Consider the following 21,131-nt stretch of genomic DNA (forward strand, 5'->3'; position numbering starts at 1 on the left):
TCAATGTTTGTGAAACCATGTGTGCTGCACACACATTCACGGTAGCGAGCGTTCCTTTAAAACCTAAAGCCAATGCTAAAAAATGACTTTTTTTCCTTCTCTTTCTTTGAGTCTGAGTTGTCGCGTCCGGGGGTCAGGTTTCTCTGCCATGACAAAGGGAAGCAGAACAAAAAAGGAGCAGCTCGAGCCCTGACAGCGGCTTCTGAAAGACCCGCTTCACAGAAAGCAATAACTTTGACTCATTTAGAACGAAATCCCCGTGAATAATCGCCCGACATGAGAACCTGTCTCCCGAACGCAGGGAATGTGCAGGGTGAAGTGTGCTTGGGGTGAGTGCGTGTGTGTACGTGTGTGTGTGTGTGTGTGTGTGTGTGTGTGTGTGTGTGTGGGTCCTTCTGACCTGTTTTAAGGATCTGGGTGTTTGCAGGGATGATGGAAAACGTGAAGAAATGACTGCAAAGCTGAAACCTAAAGAGGGTTGTGGCTTTGGAGTTACACAGTTAATTTATGGCCCTCATAATAAATATTGTAATGTGTGTGTGTGATAGGATAGCATTATACCTATAACACCCCCTTCTCCTTTGCTCTTTCAGAACTCTCGTTATGCTTTGATGGGCAGGCCGCAACAATACCCTGCTTCTTTGGAGCCGCCACGGCCCCTCTCCTTAATCCATTCTCCGCCCCAACAGTTCCTCCCTCCACGAACTTGCTGCTCCAAGGTGGGTCGTTCTCATTGATTAACCCTTTTCTCCCAGAAAAAAATGGTTTTGTTCCCACTCATCTCACGAGAAGAAAAAGGGGGGAGAAGGGCGTGTATCCATTCAAAGTCTGGAGCAGGTAAGAGCGCACACTGCGCCTTGATAGTGGGCCGTGGTGGACGACAGGTGGTTGGGAGGGCAGGGTTCAAAAAGACATGGAGTCAACAACAAAGCCCGAGCCAAAGCTTCCACACCCCACCAGAAGCCGTCCCCCGAGCCTTTGTCAACCCTGATCTCTAAAGGAGAAGCTCTGGCGGTGGCCTGAGGGTGATAATTTACAATCTGCGCCACATCCACCCCACCACCCCCACCCCCACAAGCTGAACTCAATCTGCCTTCCAGTGCTTGATAAATGAGTGACTCTGATAACAGTTTAGTCTGGAAGTTTGCTGTTGATGAAAAAAAAAAACGTCTTTCTTCTCGTCACATTTCAATTAATGTTAATTCAACCGACCGGCGGCAGCGGAGTGGAGCGAAATTAAAAAGCCGTCTGCTCGGTCTCGGGAGGTTTCATACTCTGCCCTGGTGCATATGAGGGCGGGGGGCTGCCGCTCCCCTTCGTTCATGTGTATATTTGCAAAATACATTAAAAAAGAAGGGTCACTCCTGGGAAAAGGGACCTTTTTTAATAAACTTCTGAATCTTTCTGTTATCCGGGCAAGGGGGAGGTGATGAAGCGTCGCCCCTTTATCGGGAGTGTCTGCGCCTCGTCTCAAAGCAACCGGGTGATTTGCATGGTGGATCTCATTCCCGGCTTCTTCAAAGGGGCGATGGTGGGGCTAAAGCGAGCGAATCCAAAACACAGCTCCCGTGACTGAGTGCGGGTAATCCTCCAACTGCAAACCTTGAGGCGGAGCAGCGCCCGGCGGCCCACAGACAGGGCCCCGGCGACTTGGTGGCCACTCTTCCTATTTGTTATGATTTTAAATTGAGGGATACCGTTAGTTACGCATCGGGTGTCGCGTGTCACAGAGACTGAGGCCTTCGGAGGACGGGATGAGGGACAAGGTTAATCTGCTCGAACGTCTCATTTTTAAGCCCAAATAGGCAAATAACAAACCAAATATGTTATTTTTAGTGGCTTGCGTGGTAATGTGCTGGCCTGTCCTTCATTTGTTTGATTTGGACCGGAGCTCAAAATGAGCTTAGTTACTCCTGAGCATCGTGTTAGTTACAGCAGGCCACAGAGCTAACACTCAACTCAAGCCTTGCTTATTACTCATTGGAAAAGTAATTGCTTTCCGGATTTCTCCCCGGTCACTGGCCCAGCCAAAAGGACATTGTGGTTTGACTAATAGTCAGTATATTGACATACCATCCAGCAGACGTCCTCACAGTGAAGCTAGCTGTCCAGCTAAGAAGCTAACGTGTGAATATGACAAGGGGCTAGCTAGCCACATAGCCACACCACCTAATAAACGTGAACGACTGTTCTCTTCACTGATCACACGCACGGATGCAAAGCTGATAACAACCCTCCTTTTAAGCAAATGAGCCCAAAAGGTGTGCTACGGGGGTCCATGTTCACATGATTCCAATTTTTAAAACTGACTGGAATAGTTTTTTGACAGTATAAGTGCACCCTGATATTCAATAAGTCGAAACAGCAATTACTCGGTTTTAATTTGCAGCACTTAGTCAATTCTGCACAGGGCAGCCTGTTATGTGTCAGGTGTGAATTATGTCAAAGAAGATCGGTATTTACAACTGTGATGTCCGAATACGACAGCGGAGCGGGCGCCAAATGAAGAGAGTGTTAATTGACGGTACTGTGTCATGTCGTGAGTGCAGACATGCTTTTACCATGAGAGTGCGCGTTAGTGCGTGTGCACTAGAGTTCATTATCTGAAGGGCCGTGTCCTCTGGAGCGCAGATGAAGTCCAGAAGCATTCAGTTTAGTCTACTGTCCAAAGACACAATGGAGGGGAGGAGGGACGGGGACCGTTGGCAGAGACACAGCAGCAGAATGGACGACAAGAAAGAGGATGGGGGGTTCAAGGAGGGGAAAACGAGAGGAAAGAGAGGAGAGGAATCGCCTCTCAACTCCGACCATTGTCTCGATGTAAATTGGAGCTGATCAAGATTCCGCCAGCATCGTAACCAGCAAGTTCAATCTGGACAGACTGAGCAGAGAAAGAGAGAGAGCCATACCGGGAGAAAAGACAGAGATGGAGGACAACGGTGCTTTTAAAGAGTGACTCACATACAGACAGACATGCGGAAACACACACAGGGACAAAGAAAGAGATTTGGCTCAAGTGGGAGCAACAAATGCACCACTTTAGAACCAATAAAGCAGTGAAAAGAAGAGGAAGGGGGTGGATGTACTTTAGGGCAAGAGCACACACACACATACAGACACACACACACGCACACACACACCCTAATTTCACTACAACTAGGACAGTCATGGGCCAGCTAAGTGGTCAGAGAGAGAGAGTGAGAGAGTTTAGAAAACAAAGATATCAACAAGATTGGTGAAGAAGATGTTTGTCTTGTGAACACTGCTGCAATGCTGTGCCTCATACATAATAGATATACATTTAATCATACCTCCGTGTAGTTGTCGGTAAAGAATGTGGATTTCTGCCTGATCGGGGACTGGGAATGTGTCGAGGGTTTCTTTGAGTGGTGTGAACACGCTTGCCCCCGATTTCACCCCTCCACCCCTAACCCGTTCACACTCCCTTTTGGCGTCAGGTGTAAGGCTAGCTGGGGGCTTTCACTTGTCCCATGTTGAACTGGAAGGGGGGACGTCTGGACACCGAATAGTGGTCCCGCAAAAGTCCAAGGCCAGAATGGGACCCTGGAAGTCAACGGGTAATAAAAGGAACCGGGGGAATTCCAGTGGGAATTTTGAGTATGAGGCCCGATCAAGATAAAATAATATCTTTGTTATCTGTGTTGGCGCAATTCCCTAAACCTGCACATTTCACGTGATAAAGAAAAAGTATAAATCCAGAGGACTCAAAACCAGAAGAGATGCGTTAGTTCAACCTTTAGAGATCCTTGAGACTCCTTTCATCTGGGACAAAACACCAAAAGCAAATATTTGCAGGCCGCCAATAACACACATGGCATTTCCCATTTTCCCATTCACTGAATCAAGAGCTGGAACTTGTCCTGAGCTTGATGAGCAGCGCTGCACTGCTGACCTCAAGTCAGTCAACTCCAGGGATCACAAAGGCCCAAAAAAGTGTGTTTTGTCTTGTGACCCAAGACAATCTTTGAAAGACCAACCAGCCTCTGACTTACTGAAAGTACTAAACCTACAACTGACTGCTAATCCTGTGACCAGGACTACATTTCTATCAGGCTTATAGCGGTCTGGAGAAAATATCATCAATTAGAGTGTAATAAGAAGACGCTTGGAATTCCTCAGGCAGCGACTCGAGTCCTTTGGATTTATTTGTTTCTGCTCACATTTCTCTCTCCTCATAGTTCACTGTCGACGTATGTTCTTTCTTTTCCCTGCGACGTCCACTCCTGGTAACTACAGCATGATTAACAGAGTGTGCTCTGTGCCTCCAAACCCTTCTGAACTAGCTTTTTGTGCTCGACTTTCGGCAGACTAAGACTAATATCTGTCCCTGAAAGATTAATGTTGTTTTGTCATTTCCAAAAGGAACCCTGCAGTGGACTTGCAAACCGGTAGAGGTTCGTGCAGTCGAGCACGGCCTAAAAAGGAAGGCCTGATTCATCTACGATACTTTTGTTTTGTGTGTCTTCTGACAACCTGTTCGAGCAGACCGCAATGCCTGTTGAAGAACTAGAACATCGCAAACCCAAAGCTCTCCATCCATCTCATTGCTTGTATACTTGTCTAAGAACCCTCTCAAACATGTCTGCCTCAAGTGCTCTTCCAGGGGTGGGGGGGATCATGGCCCTGAATAATGGATGTAGACATTTTTCTTTATGTAGTTCATGCCGTTGCTCTCGTGGTCACAAGAGGATTGGGGGCATTCCAAAATGGCTGACAGTGCTGTATTGTAATAGGGCCACAGTGTCTAGGTAATTTGGTACAAGGGATTTCAGAGTGACAATAAGTGGGAATTCGGAGAGGCTGATCTGGGCATACCTCTGGCAACCGCTCGCAGGCTGTGATAGAACTTGTTCCCTCAGGCCGATCCTCTCTGAGGCGCCGTGCTTCTGCTGGAAAATGCCGAAAGCTGCCTCACGGCATTCATCGCGAGTCTGCTTTCCTTTTTGTGTGTGTATGTGTGTGTGTGTGCCAGAAAGAGGGGTACATTTAAAAAGGAAAAGACTAATTTTCCTTGACAGTCTAAATAGATTTCAGTTTTATGTTAATTATTTCCTCAACTTCTTCCCACAATGTATTTCTTTATCCTTTCTATCCAATTTCAATAGCTCTAACTAAATACGCTTTTTTTTCCTTATCTACTTTTTTATTTACTCCATTTACTCTTGTTGTATCCTTTTCCTTCTTTCCTCAACCTCTTCTTTGGTTCGGCCCCCCCTCCTCTGGCTTTTTCCCTACCCTCCGTCACTTATATATTTTGATCTTGGATTTTTTTCCCCTGCTGTATTAAATGTCGCACTGTCCTACTGTCCCCTCTTGTAGTTGCACTCCATCCCTCAAAAAGTGAAAGCAATGGGTTCTCTAGGATATTCAGCACTAAAAAACAAACCCTAGGAAACTTTTGTGGTGGTTTAAATACATTCAATGCATGTATTTCTGTGCGCTTCTCAAGCCTATGGCATTTCCATTATAGGCCCTTGATGTCAGCTGGCCCGTTACTGCATGCTGATGCCATTTGCCAGTGTAATTATGTTTCAAATTGCTCATCTGCTTCCAAGTGTTTGACTAACTAATTGAAGATTCATCGCAAGTTTCTCAGGCTCCTTATAAAGGTCAGTCCCTTCACTTCCCATTATTGGGCTGACATAGTCTGGCCACTGATTAAAATGTAGCTTATATTGTATTCACATCATCTAATATTGGTATAACAATGAGCTGTTGCCGTGTTCTGAAACAGACAGCAGGTATTAGAACATACCGTCACTGGTAATATTCATGCCATGCCAACCCCCAGAACTCTGTGAAGTAAGAATCTCAGACTCTGACTTCTGGAGGCTGTGCATGGTTGAAAGCAATCACAATGGCTGGGTCAGATACTGCATTATGCTTACGCCTCATTCTGATGGGGGAGATAGGGAAGTCTGTGTCTATGCCTGCATGTCAGTGTGTGTGTGTGTGTGTGTGTGTGCGTGTGTTTACAGATACATGCTCAAGCTAGTGAGACATCCTCTGCCAGATATCTCTGTTTGCCTCTGAAAGCCATCACGTCCTTGCCATTGTTGGCTAAAACAACAGGGGCAGGCCAAGTGCCTCCCTCCAGCCAGACAAATCTGTCAGCCGGGAGGGCGAACGCTGAGGGGGAAGAGGGAGGGGGGAAATTCCTAAGAGGTTTCACCTCTCAGGAGAGTTGTCAACTTAAGGGGGATTGTCAGAAGACATATCATAAACTCCATAACTCATCACAAAGGAGAGATCTTAGAGGACATTCGATTTACAATTTTTCCTCCTCTTGGTTTAATCCCCGAAGCAGCTCATCAACGCTTTTACCAACAGCCGAGTTGTCCTGTCAGAATATCCTTCATCAGTACATGCAACACCTATTACAACTTGGATCATATTTAAAGGGTACTCAAGGGTAATTAACACATCATGATTGACAGATGCACAAGAGAAAGGAAACATCAAAATCAATGCAGCAGAACCAGAGATATGGTCTTTATGAATCCGCGCATTCTTCTTCCTTGGTAAAACCTGGCGCTTCTATTACCCACAATGCAACACTGTCAGTTCAGTTGGAGATTTTGGTGAAGAAGCAGCTAATGTAGCACTGAGCACTGGCCTCTAGTACAGATGATGATGAGTCTGGTAAGCTCACTTTTTTCAAACTCCAAAACCCCATATTTTTCATTTATAGACTCGTGGTTTTTACACCCAACCCATGCGGCATCCAGTGACATCACTTAAGGCAATTTATCGGACTTCTCCCAGTATTCACAGAAGTTGTAGTCCCCAAAAGTTCCCCTTTTAAATTGGAAAACAAAGGACAAAAGTTCTAATAAACCAACATCATCTAACTGACTTTTAAAAGCTGTGTTGGTTCATGAGGGAGAGAGAGGCAGAGACAGAGAGAGAGAGAGACAGAGCGACAGAGAGAGAGAGAGAGGTTCATGGAATTAAATCAGAGGCTGGTGTCAGGTCTGCACAAACTGCACCCGGTTGTTAAGACTATGACAGCTTTACAGGGGATGGGATTCCAGTCTAATTACAGGTGGAACCGCTGCTGAGATGGGAACACTGGGAGGTGGAAGACGACCACTGTGAGAATAGAGGAGAGGTCAGGCGGGTGCAGGAGAGACGGGTGGGGGGGGGAGAGAGACTCAGGGAGAATTCAATGTGCTTTAAAAACGTTAAAAGTGGAGGCGTGAAACCTAAAGCGTGATGGGTCAGCAAACTGAGAAAGCCAAACAAAGCATGTCCGCACGCACACCTGTTGACAGACAGACACATGTGCAGGTCGTTAGCCGAATGTGACGATGATGAATTGAAGATGACGTCTGAAAGGAGGAAGAAAAATAAAAGAGATAATGGCAAACGCAGGAGGAAACGTGGAAGACAAGTGAGAGAGGAGTGTTCACCATGACAACCCATCGACAGAGACGGATGAGGGGGGAGGCAAAAGGAAGTAACGGAGACTGGGCCGCTGTCCGAAAGGCAAAATAAGCACGGGAAAAGCCTGTACATCCCAGGACTTGTTTGTGCATGTGGGACCCCCCCGCAAGTGTCAAGTCTACCCTACTTCCTGTATGTGCGTCCTTGTTTTGTAGATGGCGTTGAATCATGCAGGCCATGGGATTAGACTTAAAGCTGGGGTTCATCAACAGCGACGTTTGAGTGTACTTGATTTGGCATAATTAGAAGTTTAACATTAAACCAGTCCAAATATAGCAAGAGAAGCCTGGAAACCTGGCATACCAACTTCAGAGAACTGGCCTCATTGCCGTGCATGTGAATGGTGGTGCGTAACAGGTGCATACCACGAGACAAGATGTTACCAGCATTGGGTCAGTGCATCTCCAGCGTCCATCCAGAAGGTGACTAACCTCCGAAGCAAGTGGTTCCTGCATGCTCTTCCTGCTTCTTCGTCTTGTTTCTTAACGTGTACCATTTCGGTTGCTGATTGATTGTTCCATTTGAACTGGGGAGTCAGAATTTAAACGAACCCCACCGACCCCAATACGTTGTTATCAAGCGAAGTGAATATTATAGTTCGTCAAACTATTTCCAGAGGAAAAGTTTATCAAAAGAAGTCTCTTGCAGTATGTATCCGAGAACAAAAATAATTTCCAGGGCCTCTTGTTTCCTCTTGATCTGAGCCGCTCCGGAGTGACAGCTGAGCTGACCTACAAACCACATTAGGACTTCTGCTATCCCCGCCGGTGTCCCACCAAAACCCTTCTGCTGAAAACCTGATGTTTTTGGTGTGTTAAGTAGCCACACTTGCCACTGCAGCTGCGCTGTTTCAGAACTGTGGTCTTGGAGCAAGAATTTTGTCACAGATCCAGTTCCCCTGAGGGAGCCCAGATCTCATCCAGACTGCTGCTCTGAGTTTTTGTAATGTCTGGGATAGAAGAGGGAGGAGGTTTCCGGGTCACTGTACATACAAGTCCCTCCCCGGAGTCTCCCAGGTCCGTTCCGCTTTCCTCTTCCTAAACTAAAGAAGAGCTTGGCTGGGACTTTGAACTCTACATCGTCTTGTGAATGTCAGGAGCTTCGAAAACAACACTGCTCGTCAAAGAATTTCAGCTTCACTGTCAAATGACTCCCTAAATGTGTGAATTTGGATTGAGCGACAGCGGCAGCAGGAAGCCAGTGCCATGTCAGGATTTTATTCAATCGCGTCTTATCGCATTGAGCAATATGAACAAAAAAAACCACAACAATAAATTCAGACTGCATATTTGGACAGGCTGGATGTTACCCAGTATGTCTACATGTACACTTAGAGCATGTTAACATCTCACTGAAGTGACAGCATGTCACTACATGTGTGTATCTCATTCCGCACTATCGATACCATCTGTGATTCTTATCAGCGTGAGAGTGATACACTCCTGGTTCGGCCTGGGATGCGAGCCAATGTGAACAGACTGCGGTTAAGTGGTCCGTTCTTCCTTTTCTCTCCTCCATCTTTTCTCTCCTCCATCTTTCACGGCGTTCTCATTTCGGAGTCCTTTATCGCAATGCCAAGCAGGCTCCCGCATTTTTAATTAAAATCTAAAATGTGCAATAACTGTGCGGAGGCTCTGGGCTCGCTGGCAAACAGGTCCGTTGGCCTTGTTTCTCCCTTCGAGCCTTTGTTGCTTATTCCATCAAAGCCTCCCACCAAGCCTGTCTATTTGTCCAATTCTGTTCACTTCACTGGATAAAATGCTTTGAGATAAGCCACACAGGGTTACACAGATTTACCAAGGGTACACCTTTGTAGAGAGGCTCTACACCAAGCAAATGAACTCTCCATCTTAGACAAGAGCATAATCCATTCAAGGAGCTTGAGAAAAATCCAATCCCCAAAGTCAGTCTTCTTGACTGCTCCTTTCCGAAGACAAAAGGCTGCTTGTGTAGACATGGACTGGATAAAGACCCCGGTGCTTTAGCTCAGTCACCTGTCTGCGTAGGGTTCTCACACACTTTCCGGAGCCACAACAACAACGCACTCCATCTCTCTTTTGGAATTACCCACAAGCCATGTGTCTTCATACCCGGGGAAAGGTGAATTATACGGTAGGTTGTCGTGCTCTGTTCCGTCTTGAGAACGTCTTGTCGAGATTAAAACATGAGCAGGTGGTAGCGGAGCCTGATATTTAAATTATAGGGAACAAGCTGTTTTATAGAGGTGGACTGGGCCTCCCCCACTCCTCTCCCCACCTGAAATAAACACTGCCTCATCAAAATAATTTCTCTTTTAAGAAAGCAGGGGCGACACATCAGATAGAATAATCCATATATAACCATTTATTTATTGAGACAGAACCCTGTTTAGGCCAAAACATAGTAGCACGAGACATGATCTCAGCTCAGATGGAAAAAAGTCAAACCTGGGAGTAATCCTGGGCTGGCCTATCAACATACTCTTCTTCAACATACTCTGTCTTCCAGGGCTTTGAGTCACTGATTAACCACAGCTGTGAAGTGACCCATGCATTTTTTTCAGTAATCCTTTAATTGTTCTCGAAACACGGGAGGCAACTGCCCTGTGGATGATTGGCATTTACGTTATGGAAAAGCAGATAAACAAAAAAAAACGTTGCTCTCCATTTTGCCCTTATCATTCTGTCATTATCTCCTCACATATCGAGAAGGTGGGAAGGGGAGGAGGCGGCCAGGTAGGAGCTTGGGCAGGTAAGGAATTCCTGCCGATTCCGAGCCTCCTCCTTGAACAAACACTGGGGGGGAAAAAAAGCTCAACGTGTTCCGTGAGGCCAAGGCTCATTCACTGAAGGAGTGCTGGAGGAAAAGAGTAAGGTGGTGGGGGGGGGGGCTCAAACAGTCATCCCACATCCCACCCACCCCGAGGAGCATTCCACAGGACTGTCTGCTGGCCCATCATTAAGCGAGACCACCTGCTGGCAAATCAGGACCCCCATCATGTTCTCAGCAAGCCTGGCTAACCCCATTACCAGTGAGCCTCTGGACTGCTGTACACATATATCATAAAGAGTCAGTGGTGTGTTGAGCAGTAAAAATGCTGCTCATTAACATCCCACAAGGACTTTTGATTGTCCAACCAGCGGAGCACACTGGCTGCCCTCAGTATAACGCATTTAAATAGATGCAGCACAAAGGGACAAAGAAAAAGATCTTTGATGCAGCTGTTGCATGACTATGCACTGATTTCTGACGGGTTCGTCTCCCCCTCTTGGAAAAAAAAGAGACAGATAAAAAAGAGAAGGAGAAGGAAGAAATGAAGGCAGACTAAAGAAACAGCCCTTTGTTGCCGTTCTTCGCCGGGGCCTTGAGGGAAAGACTCTGGCATCAAGTCACCGAGGGCTGAAACAAAAGCAGCTGATAAACACACCGAGACAGATAAGATCTTCTTGGACGCTCAACACATCTCCATCAAGAGCACATCCTCTCTTCCAAAGCCCAAAACACCTCCACCCTCTCCCTACGTTGCCATCAACACCACATTGGGGCAAATGGAAATGACAATAAACACAGCACACACTTTTCATCTTCTTGCCTCTTTGCAAAGTTCTAGGACAAGCCTTACATTGCTCCCCTCAACCACTTTAAAACCACAACTTCATTTTTGGCTAACAAAGACACAGCCAAACGCCACATTATCTGTCAACTCTCTGCTCAGCACGTCTCACTCCGGTAGCATTTCACTGAATGGTAGCCGCAGGGACCCAACAATGGAAGAGATTATGTGCCAAAGGCCCTGTGCTTATCAGGCCCTGACAAGGTGCAAATCCACGAATGCAGATGCGGTGCACTGAATTGTAGAGTTACGCTTTTTCCCCGCAACCACAGACATGGCGTTAAGGGTGTCAGTACGTAAAGATAAGGCACCAGGAAACAAAGAAAAGAAAAAGGGGAGGGAGGGTGGGGGTGGGGGGGTAAATAAGGTGCACGGCATTCTAAGAGCTGGTGGGCACTGCAAGTGTTTACTGAGATCTTGTAAGCACTCCTCTGGAGAGAGCCGGCTCTGCAGATGAAAAGCCTGTAGCCGAGTGATCGCACACACATGGAGCGAGTGGCCACCGCCCAGTGCGAAGAGCACAGGAGTAGAACGAGCGTGAAGCATGGCGCCTGGAGGCATCTACCTTCATGCGGCACTGGTCCAAACTCTAAACAAATATGGAAACACAAGATCCCTCGCGCTACACACAAAGAAAACCCCCCACAAAGAGTGTGTATGTATGTATGCATATATATATATTATATATACACACACTTTGTGTTTTGTTTATTTCGTTCTACATTCGCTCGTCTCACTTTTATTTCGCATCCCTCTCAAAACTCTTGGTGGCAGAGAGAACTCACACAAAACCTTTTTCTTTTTTCCTTATTCCACCTCAGACAATGTGCCTCCCCACCCAGCTCTCTGCCAGGCATTCCTGAGTCTATCCTAGCTATCGAAAATGTCAAGAATGAGGCGAAAGCAGAGGAGGGTACAATGAGTGCCGTGGCAGGTAGAGTCTTGTCCCGCTGCACTGACATCCCACAGTCTTCGGGGGTGGTGGTTGCACAGAACGGATGGGATCTGACTTGACTCTAAAACTCTGGCCTGGAACAGGCCTAAAAGCTCATTCTATACCGGATGGAAGCATGCAAGTTAATTACCGGGGCCAAATCCAACCCCCTGCAAAAAACAAATACAGATTTTGCGGTGGGGCTGAACCTGACAATTAGTCCATAGGATGTTTCTTTTTGGACAGCCAGTGCATATGAATCTCCAGAGCTTCCCGAGGGAAAGGTTCCTTCAGATGTCTTTAAACATCCTTTCTGTCTCATTGGAAGTATTTCCTTACTGCTATTCCTTTGACTGTAAGGCGATATGAGAAAATCAGGTTGTGTGAAGTAAACCCTCTTCAAGCACAAAGCCACAAAAACAGAAAGGGCACATTCTCTGTCAAGAGCCAAGAAACTCCCCTTGCCACAACAGGAGTCCAAAAAGAAGAAATGGGGGGTGAATAAAAAGGTTAGCAGTGCAGTGTTTCGTGCCTGGACAGACAAACAGAAGAAGTTTTTATGTGTGTGCCAATGCAATTTAACACTGCAAACAAGCTCAATCCATTGGAACATCCTGCCACCCAGAAATGTTCAGAGGAAAGTACCCATAATATAGACCCTGCAACTCTGAAACACTGATTGCCACAGAAAGCCTTCAGCTAGGTGATTCGTGCTCTGATTCATTTCCCCCTGGTGCTCCTGGTCGTGTTGGATTCAAACTTTGAACGACTGCCAACATTGTCAAGCACCAGTAAAAGTTAAACAGCAGCTCCCCGCTCACTGGCAATGGGGGCAGAGGCTGCTACAGTCTCACAGTCACGGTAGATGCTGAGATTTATTAGTCATGGCTGTATGGTTTGTCTCATAAGAGCCTGACAAATTGCTTCTCAACCCCAAAAAAGGTCTCGGAGGAATAAAAATGTGAAATGAACTCCTCTCGAGCTCAAGTTCTGGTAATACTTAGAATAGAGTAAACGACAACGACATTTGAAACACGTCAGTCACTGCACCCACCTTTCGAAAGCTTCTTAGGAACTATTTTTTTTATTTATGGGTCCGAGCGACTCAGAAAGTCCCTATTTATTTGTTTTATTTGTTTTACCTGTATTTTAGCTATTCTTATTTATTTATTTTTAGCTTTTAGGATGTTTTAATTATGTGAAGTGTCTTTGAGTATTATGAAAAGCGCTATATAAATTAAATGCATTATTATTATTATTATTATTATTACTATTATATTTGTGCACGGGCAAATGTGAAATGTGGCAAATGTGAAATGTGGCAAGCTAGGCGATGAAGGGACAGTTAATATGATGGGTCAGTTGTGTGTGGGAACCTGCCTTGCCCCGTTGAGATCCCACGTCATGTGTTATGTGTTTCACTTTCACCTCTGACTTAAAAAAATGACACAGCTATAGGGTGCAAAGGTCGGGAATCCGCCTTGAACCACTCAGCCCGAGTCCTTGAGGTGTTAATAAGACACATCCACCTCAAGGGAAAGGCTGGAAGGTTCACCATGGCAACAAAGCTCAGAAAATGACTCAGGTGTCCTCGTTTCGAGGAAACTTTGACGCCATTGAGCCAGAGGCTATGTAATTTCTGCAGTCACTAGTGTATGAAATCCTTGCTGCTTTAAGTGATTTACAATTACTGTGAGAAACTGCAGCATGGATTTCAAACTGGAAATTCCTCACAGGCAGCAGCACAAAGTATTGATACAGGTCAGAGCAAATTGACTTAGCAACGATAGGCCCTGGTGAACTTTGTCATTCTTATAATTACTCCCAACAGCATAAAAGACGTAGGTCCCATTTCATTGACAACGAGCTGCTTACCTTCCACACAGTGCTCCACGTCCTCCAGGTTGCGGAGGGTAATCCTCATCATACTTGAGTTGAGCATGAGTTCGTTCTTGTGTTCCGGCCCCATGGCCTCCAGGGCCGGGTTGAGAAAGAATATGCGCGTGTCGCCCGTGGCCACCCGGTTGTCGCAGATCCCGGGGTTGCCGAAGCCGCCAATCATCAACTTGTTGCCGCCGTCCAGGAGAATTTCGCGGTTGACATCGGACTTGCCTTTCAGGTAGCGCCACACCCTGACCTTTGGGCCGAAGGAGAAGAGAAAGACAGACAACACAGCCTTTTTGTTAACATTCTGTCAAAACCAAAAACAAGAAGATATTATGCACAGAGACAGTGATGACTTCTGCAGGAATAATTAACGTACAAAACATCCAGAACGTGTTCAGAACACTGCAAAGCTTCGCCATGACTATGCAGCAAAGTCCGCTTTGCTGCACAGTCATGGCGCACAGCTCGCCCCCTTTTTAGCCCTCCAAGCCGCCATGTCTCGTTTCGGGCGCTTGGTGGTGGGGGTTTCTGTCCCCCAGCATCTACTCCATCCACGCCATCTACTTCGCTGATTCAATGGGGGACGTCGAAGCGAGTGGGTGCTGAGGAGTGGAGCAGCGAGAGGACTGCCCGAACACCACTTGTTTATTTTGACAGATTACAGAGCGGTTTACCGCAAGTCCACGATGAAGCAAAAGTTTAGTTTTTCTCCACGAATGAGGACGGCTGCATCCTGACTGGATCCGTGCTCATTTGAAGAACAGCGGACCTTTAGAGGCTTCCTTTTTAGTTTTTTTCACCACGCACCATTATGTGATCTACCAGTTCATTAAGTTCCTGTGACACTAAGAGAATGGGACATTTGTACAGTTTCAAATCCAACACACACGGATGAATATGACTAATGACCGTGTAAGGCACTACTAATACACCTGTATTGTTTTGGGCACACCTTGCAGCACTTGTGCTCTCCACTGAGAAAATAAAATAATGTTATCAGTGTTTCTGTGGCAATACACAGTTATCTTATTACATGTTTTTGGACATTTTTCTTTTATTTTCTTCTTTTTTATCTCAAGGGACTAGCCAGTCACACACATTCCCACTTAGGGATGTCAGCAACACAGCAGTAGAGATATTCAGAACACACCTTTTGCTGCCAAAGAAGTTGAGGGGCCAGTCTAACCTTCCTACCGCAGCGTGCTCGGGGATGGTTACAAGGTCGCTTCGGCCTCCCTTGCTGTGTAATTGGTGTGAGTGGAAATTATCAATTTATTTATTTCTCAAGCCAAAGCGAATTCGCTGTCAGCGTTCATACCAAACACTTTCTGGATGGATGAGTTTGTAAAAATGATTATTATTTTTTTTTTTCTTCTTTTCTTTTTCTTTTTTCTTCTCAGGCAAGCTGTGGATGCCCTTTGAGAATTGGACTCGAATCGTACCGCCACCGGGTAATGGCTTCCATCAGCTAGACGGGAGCAAAAGGCATTAGGCGTTAATGTGACTTCTAATAGTCCACTTAAAACCCGGCGAGTCGTTTTATTGCAAGGCAGCAGGTGCATGTTTCGCCCCGAAGTCCGCTCCGGCGGCTATTGGAGCGTGACGAGAAGCACGCGAGACCCACGTACCTTGCAAGAGTAGGTGTTGTGCACCGGGTCCATGTTGATTATTTCGTCCACGGTGCCGGTCAAAACTATTTTGGCCTCCTCTTCCCTGTTCTCCAGGTCTCTCTCCGGGCAACTCGCGGCGCAGCGGTGCCACAGAGCCACGAGCAGCCCCGCCAGAAGCAGCGCCGTCCGGCCGGCCCCGAGTGTGCGCTGGGAACCCATGACCACCACCGGCGATCTAACCCCCACCGCGACCTAAAAAAGTTAACTTTCTAAAAATGTCAAAATTCACCGCCCGGCGCGCGCCCGACAACAAACTCCAAAACTCTTTCGAATTGCGTTTTTTTTTTGAAGCAGAAAAAAAAAAGAAGAAGATTGTTGCTCCTTTCCACAACTTCCCCCTGCGGACTACGAGTGTCTCTTTCCACTCTGCAGCCCTGCTCCCCGCATCTACAGCCCGGGTCGAAAGAAAATCCCTCTCTGCCGCCGCCGGCTGGGAGACCAGGAGGGAAGAGAGGAAGAAGAAGAAGAAGGAAGGAGGAGGAAGGGGCAGGGATTCTGTCTCTCCAGGAATGCAACCGCGCTTCTCTCTCCCCCTCTTTTCCCCTCTCTCTCTCTCTCTCTCTCTCTCTCTCTCTCTCTCTCTCTCTCTCTCTCTCTCTCTCTCTCTCTCTCTCTCTCTCTCTCTCTCTCTCTCTCTCTCTCTCTCTCTCTCTCTCACACACACACGCACACACACACATTCGCGGTGACGCTCCTGGATTTGCATGCGATCTGAATGGCTGATTCCACAAGTGAGGGTGATGGTGGGTGTTGGTGGTGTTGATGCTGGGAAAAGTGGCTGTCCAACGCCGCCCCCAGTCGGACAGACGGTGTCTGTACCTCCGGTCCCCGTATCAGAGGCAACCCCCAGGATCCTGCAGACTAGTACCCTTAGCATCCTAGACCTATGTAGACCATCTCGATTAGATTGTGTCCTATAATTGGCTGCACTGCTCTGATGGAAGACATGGCCCTCCGATAGGATTTTACATTGAGAATGGTCACATCTCACAAAATAATGATCACATAACTCTGCCATGTGATTTAGCACCTTTTAGATAATTATTTTGGTCTCACACTTTATTCTATCGGCTCACTCTCTCAACCTGCATTTTCGGCAGAAAGTAGGCAGCTGTTTGCGGGACTCATCATGCAGCAGATAGTTTGTGAATAGCTGGCGAACATGGTTGAGCGCTTAACAGCTAAAAAGGCAGCTGTTTTTTTTTTTTTAAAGGAGTTGGTGGAGACCAAAACAAAGATAAAAGGAGAGTGGATATTAGACCAGAATGGGAATGGCTCCCAGTGAAAGCTACTGCGTGTCAGATGGATGTGTAAACAAGCTACTGTTTGCTGCCATAACAACCTTATTAGGCAATATCTATATGGCAATAATATAATGTTCTGTTTACAGCTTGCTTTGCTAATTCCAAGTCTCCAAATAAATCAATGAATGCAGTTTTTCAATCATAATAGCTCACTGTAAGTTGCACTTGGACCTTACTGTCATCTTAAGTTTTTAAAGGGCTAAAATGTTGCTCCCAAACTCAGATCTTGGAATTCAAAAGGATCGTTGAACATGTCCTTGAAGGTGACAAGGCTGTATATAATATTACTACAGTACGAGGGTAGCGCCGGTAGAGAACAATTAGGTCCACAGTTGTAACCTCTTCCAACCTTTATTAAATATGGATCTCTGATTTATTAAAGATTCCCCATGTATCGTTAAACTTCCCATGTTTCAATCGGTAAATGTTACCATGGCTATTTTGTTAGAGCTCCTTTTTTAAGAACAGACAGTGCGTAAATTTCCACTCCTCAGAAGCTGTAATTTTAACTACCCTTCTATTCCTGGGAAAATGACAGGCTTGGTTATGCACAGTTGCGAGAGAGGATATTTGCAGAAATTTGTTCAAGTAGGCCTCAGCTCTGACAGCTGAGTTAACCCAAATAGACAGCTGCCTATTGAATGAAAAATCACGTTTGTCAGTACTTTTAATGTTGTTTATATGGATGAGGTGAGTTTCAAATGTATTGCTTCTATGACAGGAGAACACACATGCCACGCACCGCTCCTCAAGGTCGACACATTGAAATAAATTCTACTCAAAGAGAAATAATCTCCAAAAACAACAAATGACATCATCTGTAATATGGTCTGCGTGTATGACCTGGAGCTGCTCAACGGCAGACTGACTTTGTGGTTTTAAATAAGATTTTTATTGGCTTCCGCATCTAAATGAGCTTCATTTTGTACAGCAGTAATCACTGATTTGAAGAAGAGTACACCCAAACATTTCCACTGCATGTTATTATGCACATCAATTATTCTAAATGTAGCTGTATGTTGGTGTCAGGACAGGAATTGCTGCGGTCATTTTTGGACCGCACCAGTTTGCTTGTGAGTGGTTTTAGTAGTTTAGTTAATTCAGTGGCATTTCCTTCTTAACACACTATGCACAGTATACAAATACAACGATAAAATGGATGTCAGTTAAAGTATTTGAATGAAAACCTTTTATTACCCTGAAGTTCTTAAAGCTTTTAAGCTAGCGTGAAATGTGTCACTAGTAGGCTAGTGACAAACACGCTTTTATTGATCATTTTAGCATCTTTCAGCTCTTTTTTTTTAGTGTTTGTGCCAGAAATCAGATTTAGTCTCCCATCAGCCATGTATCCCGTAGCTGCAGCCCCTTTTAGCCCCCCCAAAAAATATATTTTAAACGTACATTACCTTCCCCAACACCAAGCAGCAGACAGACACAACTATCTAGCGGCTAGCTGGTGAACGTCAGCCGTTAGCTGCTAGCAGTTAGCAGCTACAGAAAGCAGTTGTTTGATAACTCCACCAGTTCACAGCTTACTCCAGAATAAAAAAAGAGAACAAAAGTTGGTTAATGCAGCAGTAGAATAATGAATAAGATGCACGTCAAGTCCTGTTGGTTCCATTAAACTCATCATCTCAACTCTAAATTAAAAAGATGTTTTATAGAGACTTTACTGCTGTACGTTTGCAATTGTTGATTTGTACTGCTGCTTGCTAGAGTCCCACAGAAAATGAATTCAGTAACCAAATGATGTAAAAGTTGTTTATGAAGCTTATTCTCCAAAGTGTAGGAATCTTTAAAAAAAAATACAAATCAAATGGAGTGTGCAAAGAAAATGCATCAGGGGCATTTGTTAGCTTCATAATTTTTCCGTATCAGGAAAACATCCTTGAGACATTTAAATCAACAGTTGGCGCTCTCTGTGGACACAAAACATGATTATTGTAGCATCTCTCATATTATGATACTTGCCAGAGCAGCCAGAGCACCCCCCCCCCCCACACACACACACACACACACACACACACACACACACTCTTCCAGTTATCTCCCGACAGACCCTCCTCCTCCCACAATTATTTCAACACAAAAGGCCCCAGAGAGTAAACACGCTTTAGCGAGAATTTGATTGAAAGACAACTTTTCATAAGCTCTTTTGTGAATCAAAGTGTAGGCCGATGTAATTACAGCGGCCTATAAAGAGGAGCTGGGGAACGAAAACATCAACTTACATTCCCTCGGAGGAGTTTACTGGCTGACATGGACAAGGTGTAGCGAAAAACACTGTGTATTATATTTCTTGAACTCTTTTTCCTTCTTATCTCGCTTAATGTCAATTTTGCACTATGAGGTCGTCCACTTGATAAATGTGGCATCTTGTAACAACACCGGTTTTACAGTCTGTGCCAAGCTAGTCTGTCTATACTTTAAATAACACATGGCAAGAGAAGGGCCACATTTCAAAATGTCAAATATCATCTCTCAGCAGTGTCATACTGGCCTTGGCCTCAGTTTTTAAAAAAAAAAAGAAGAAGAAAATAACCCACACAGTTATGACAGTGTTGGATCCAGATGGAGTCTTTTATTATAACGTACTTTGATAAGTTATACTTATGTCGATGGCTCACACAGAGGAGCCCATCGCAGCTGGAAGGAGTTGACTGTATTCAGGCGTGTGTCGTTGGAAAGAAAGAGGTGTAACCCGAGATGCAACATTAGCAGCCAAATTGTATGCAAAAGCCCCGGGGGCTGCGTTTCACAAAGAAGCAGCTGCGTTGGTGCGCCCCTGTGTAGTATCACAGCATCACGGTCAGTCGGCGAATCCCTGTGCAGTGCGGTGTAGAAAAAACACACAAAAAAACAATCCAACCTTTGGAGCTTGTGTTCCAGTCATGTAAGTGATACCTTGCAGTACGTGCCACATAAATAATGCACCACTCCTGCAGAAGTTATTCAGCCTTCTGGCATTCAATTGTGTGCTCTGTTTCGACATCCTTCAATCCTGACAGTGTGTCCCCGCTCGGTATGTTATGTTTCACATCGCCCCTTTATAGATAATGTGCAGGCACACTCCCACAACACGCAACACACAGGCGCACACAGTACACACATAGGCTCGAGACATTCCAGCATTATCAAAACGAGGCTGCTGCAAGCCCTTTTGTTTTTTTTCCCGAGGACAGGCCCAGTCCCTTTTTCGTTTCTTTTTATCAGGTAAGAGCATGAGAACAGAGAAGAGAGCCTCGTCTGCCTCGCATCTATCTGCCTCCGACCACAGACACGGTGTCCAGTTTCCTTGCCCCTCTCTCTGCTTTCTCCCGGTGTCTCAGTCAGACCTGACTGGATGGGGGAGGGGGGATAAACTCATCCGGTGACATGCTTACCTTGGGAAATCGCAAGTCATTACAGCTGTGTTTGCATTATTTGTATGCACACATGAATCAGAACGAGCCGAGAGATTAAACGCATCGGTGGACTCCTCATTACAGCTTGGACCAGGTGGTCTCCGAACCACATTGTGTGAAAGACAAACAAAGTCCACGAAAATTGTGAAGGGTGTAGAATCCAACTTTGTGTCCGGATATGGATCTGAACATACACACTCCCTATTCTATGCAGAGAGACAAAATGCATGTGTGTATTATAATTAAGTCCGTAATCTACATCCAATTATCAGCTTTGCAAAACAAAAGGTTCACGTTGTCCTGAGCACAGATAGTACGGAGACACAATGCATGCATTATTTGTAAAGAGCAAATAGATTAAACGCATTGCAATCACAGAAGCCCTTTGAAGGACCCCTGGAGGCTCCAGGACCCCTCAAGAGGCCTGATAAAACAACCTGAAGCCAAAACTGGACCTGGTTTCCTTCAATCTATCACCTCTTTTATCGACAAGGCCGGTGGAAAAACACGTTATTTACTGGTTTGATTGGGTCACCACAGGTTACCCGTCCTGGCTTCACAACCTCCACACCTTGGTCTGAACTATATTGATTAAGACAATACCGTACCCAGGTGTTAGCCCCCTGCGTCATAGAACCCACTTTTCTCATTTGCAAAGATACTTAAAGCAATCATCCGCAGAAATCTTCTTTTTAATAAATGTCTGCCAAGTCGCTGTCTATTGACGAATCAGGTAACACAATGGCGATTGAGCCCGCTGATGAAAGCTACCTCCATTTGCAGTATCACAAACTGAGTATCAAACCTGGGTCACAAGTGGCGCACTCAGGGAAGTGGGATCCAAAAACACACCTTCATTGAGTGGTACCTTTA

The 21,131-nt window shown here is 45.7% G+C and overlaps 1 protein-coding gene across 1 annotated transcript in view; it reads right to left on the minus strand.

The window, feature by feature from the left end:
* agrn (agrin) overlaps nucleotides 1–15,714 on the minus strand; it is a 204,256-nt gene extending 188,542 nt beyond the window's left edge. Inside the window, 2 exon segments of the mRNA XM_034538350.1 lie at nucleotides 13,869–14,130; nucleotides 15,509–15,714. Of these exon segments, the coding sequence (XP_034394241.1) occupies nucleotides 13,869–14,130; nucleotides 15,509–15,709 (463 nt within the window). The 5' untranslated portion in view covers nucleotides 15,710–15,714.
* Between the last annotated feature and the right edge of the window lie 5,417 nt (nucleotides 15,715–21,131).

The sequence above is a fragment of the Cyclopterus lumpus genome, chromosome 7, assembly GCF_009769545.1.
Source record: "Cyclopterus lumpus isolate fCycLum1 chromosome 7, fCycLum1.pri, whole genome shotgun sequence".
NCBI classification, from domain to species: domain Eukaryota; kingdom Metazoa; phylum Chordata; class Actinopteri; order Perciformes; family Cyclopteridae; genus Cyclopterus; species Cyclopterus lumpus.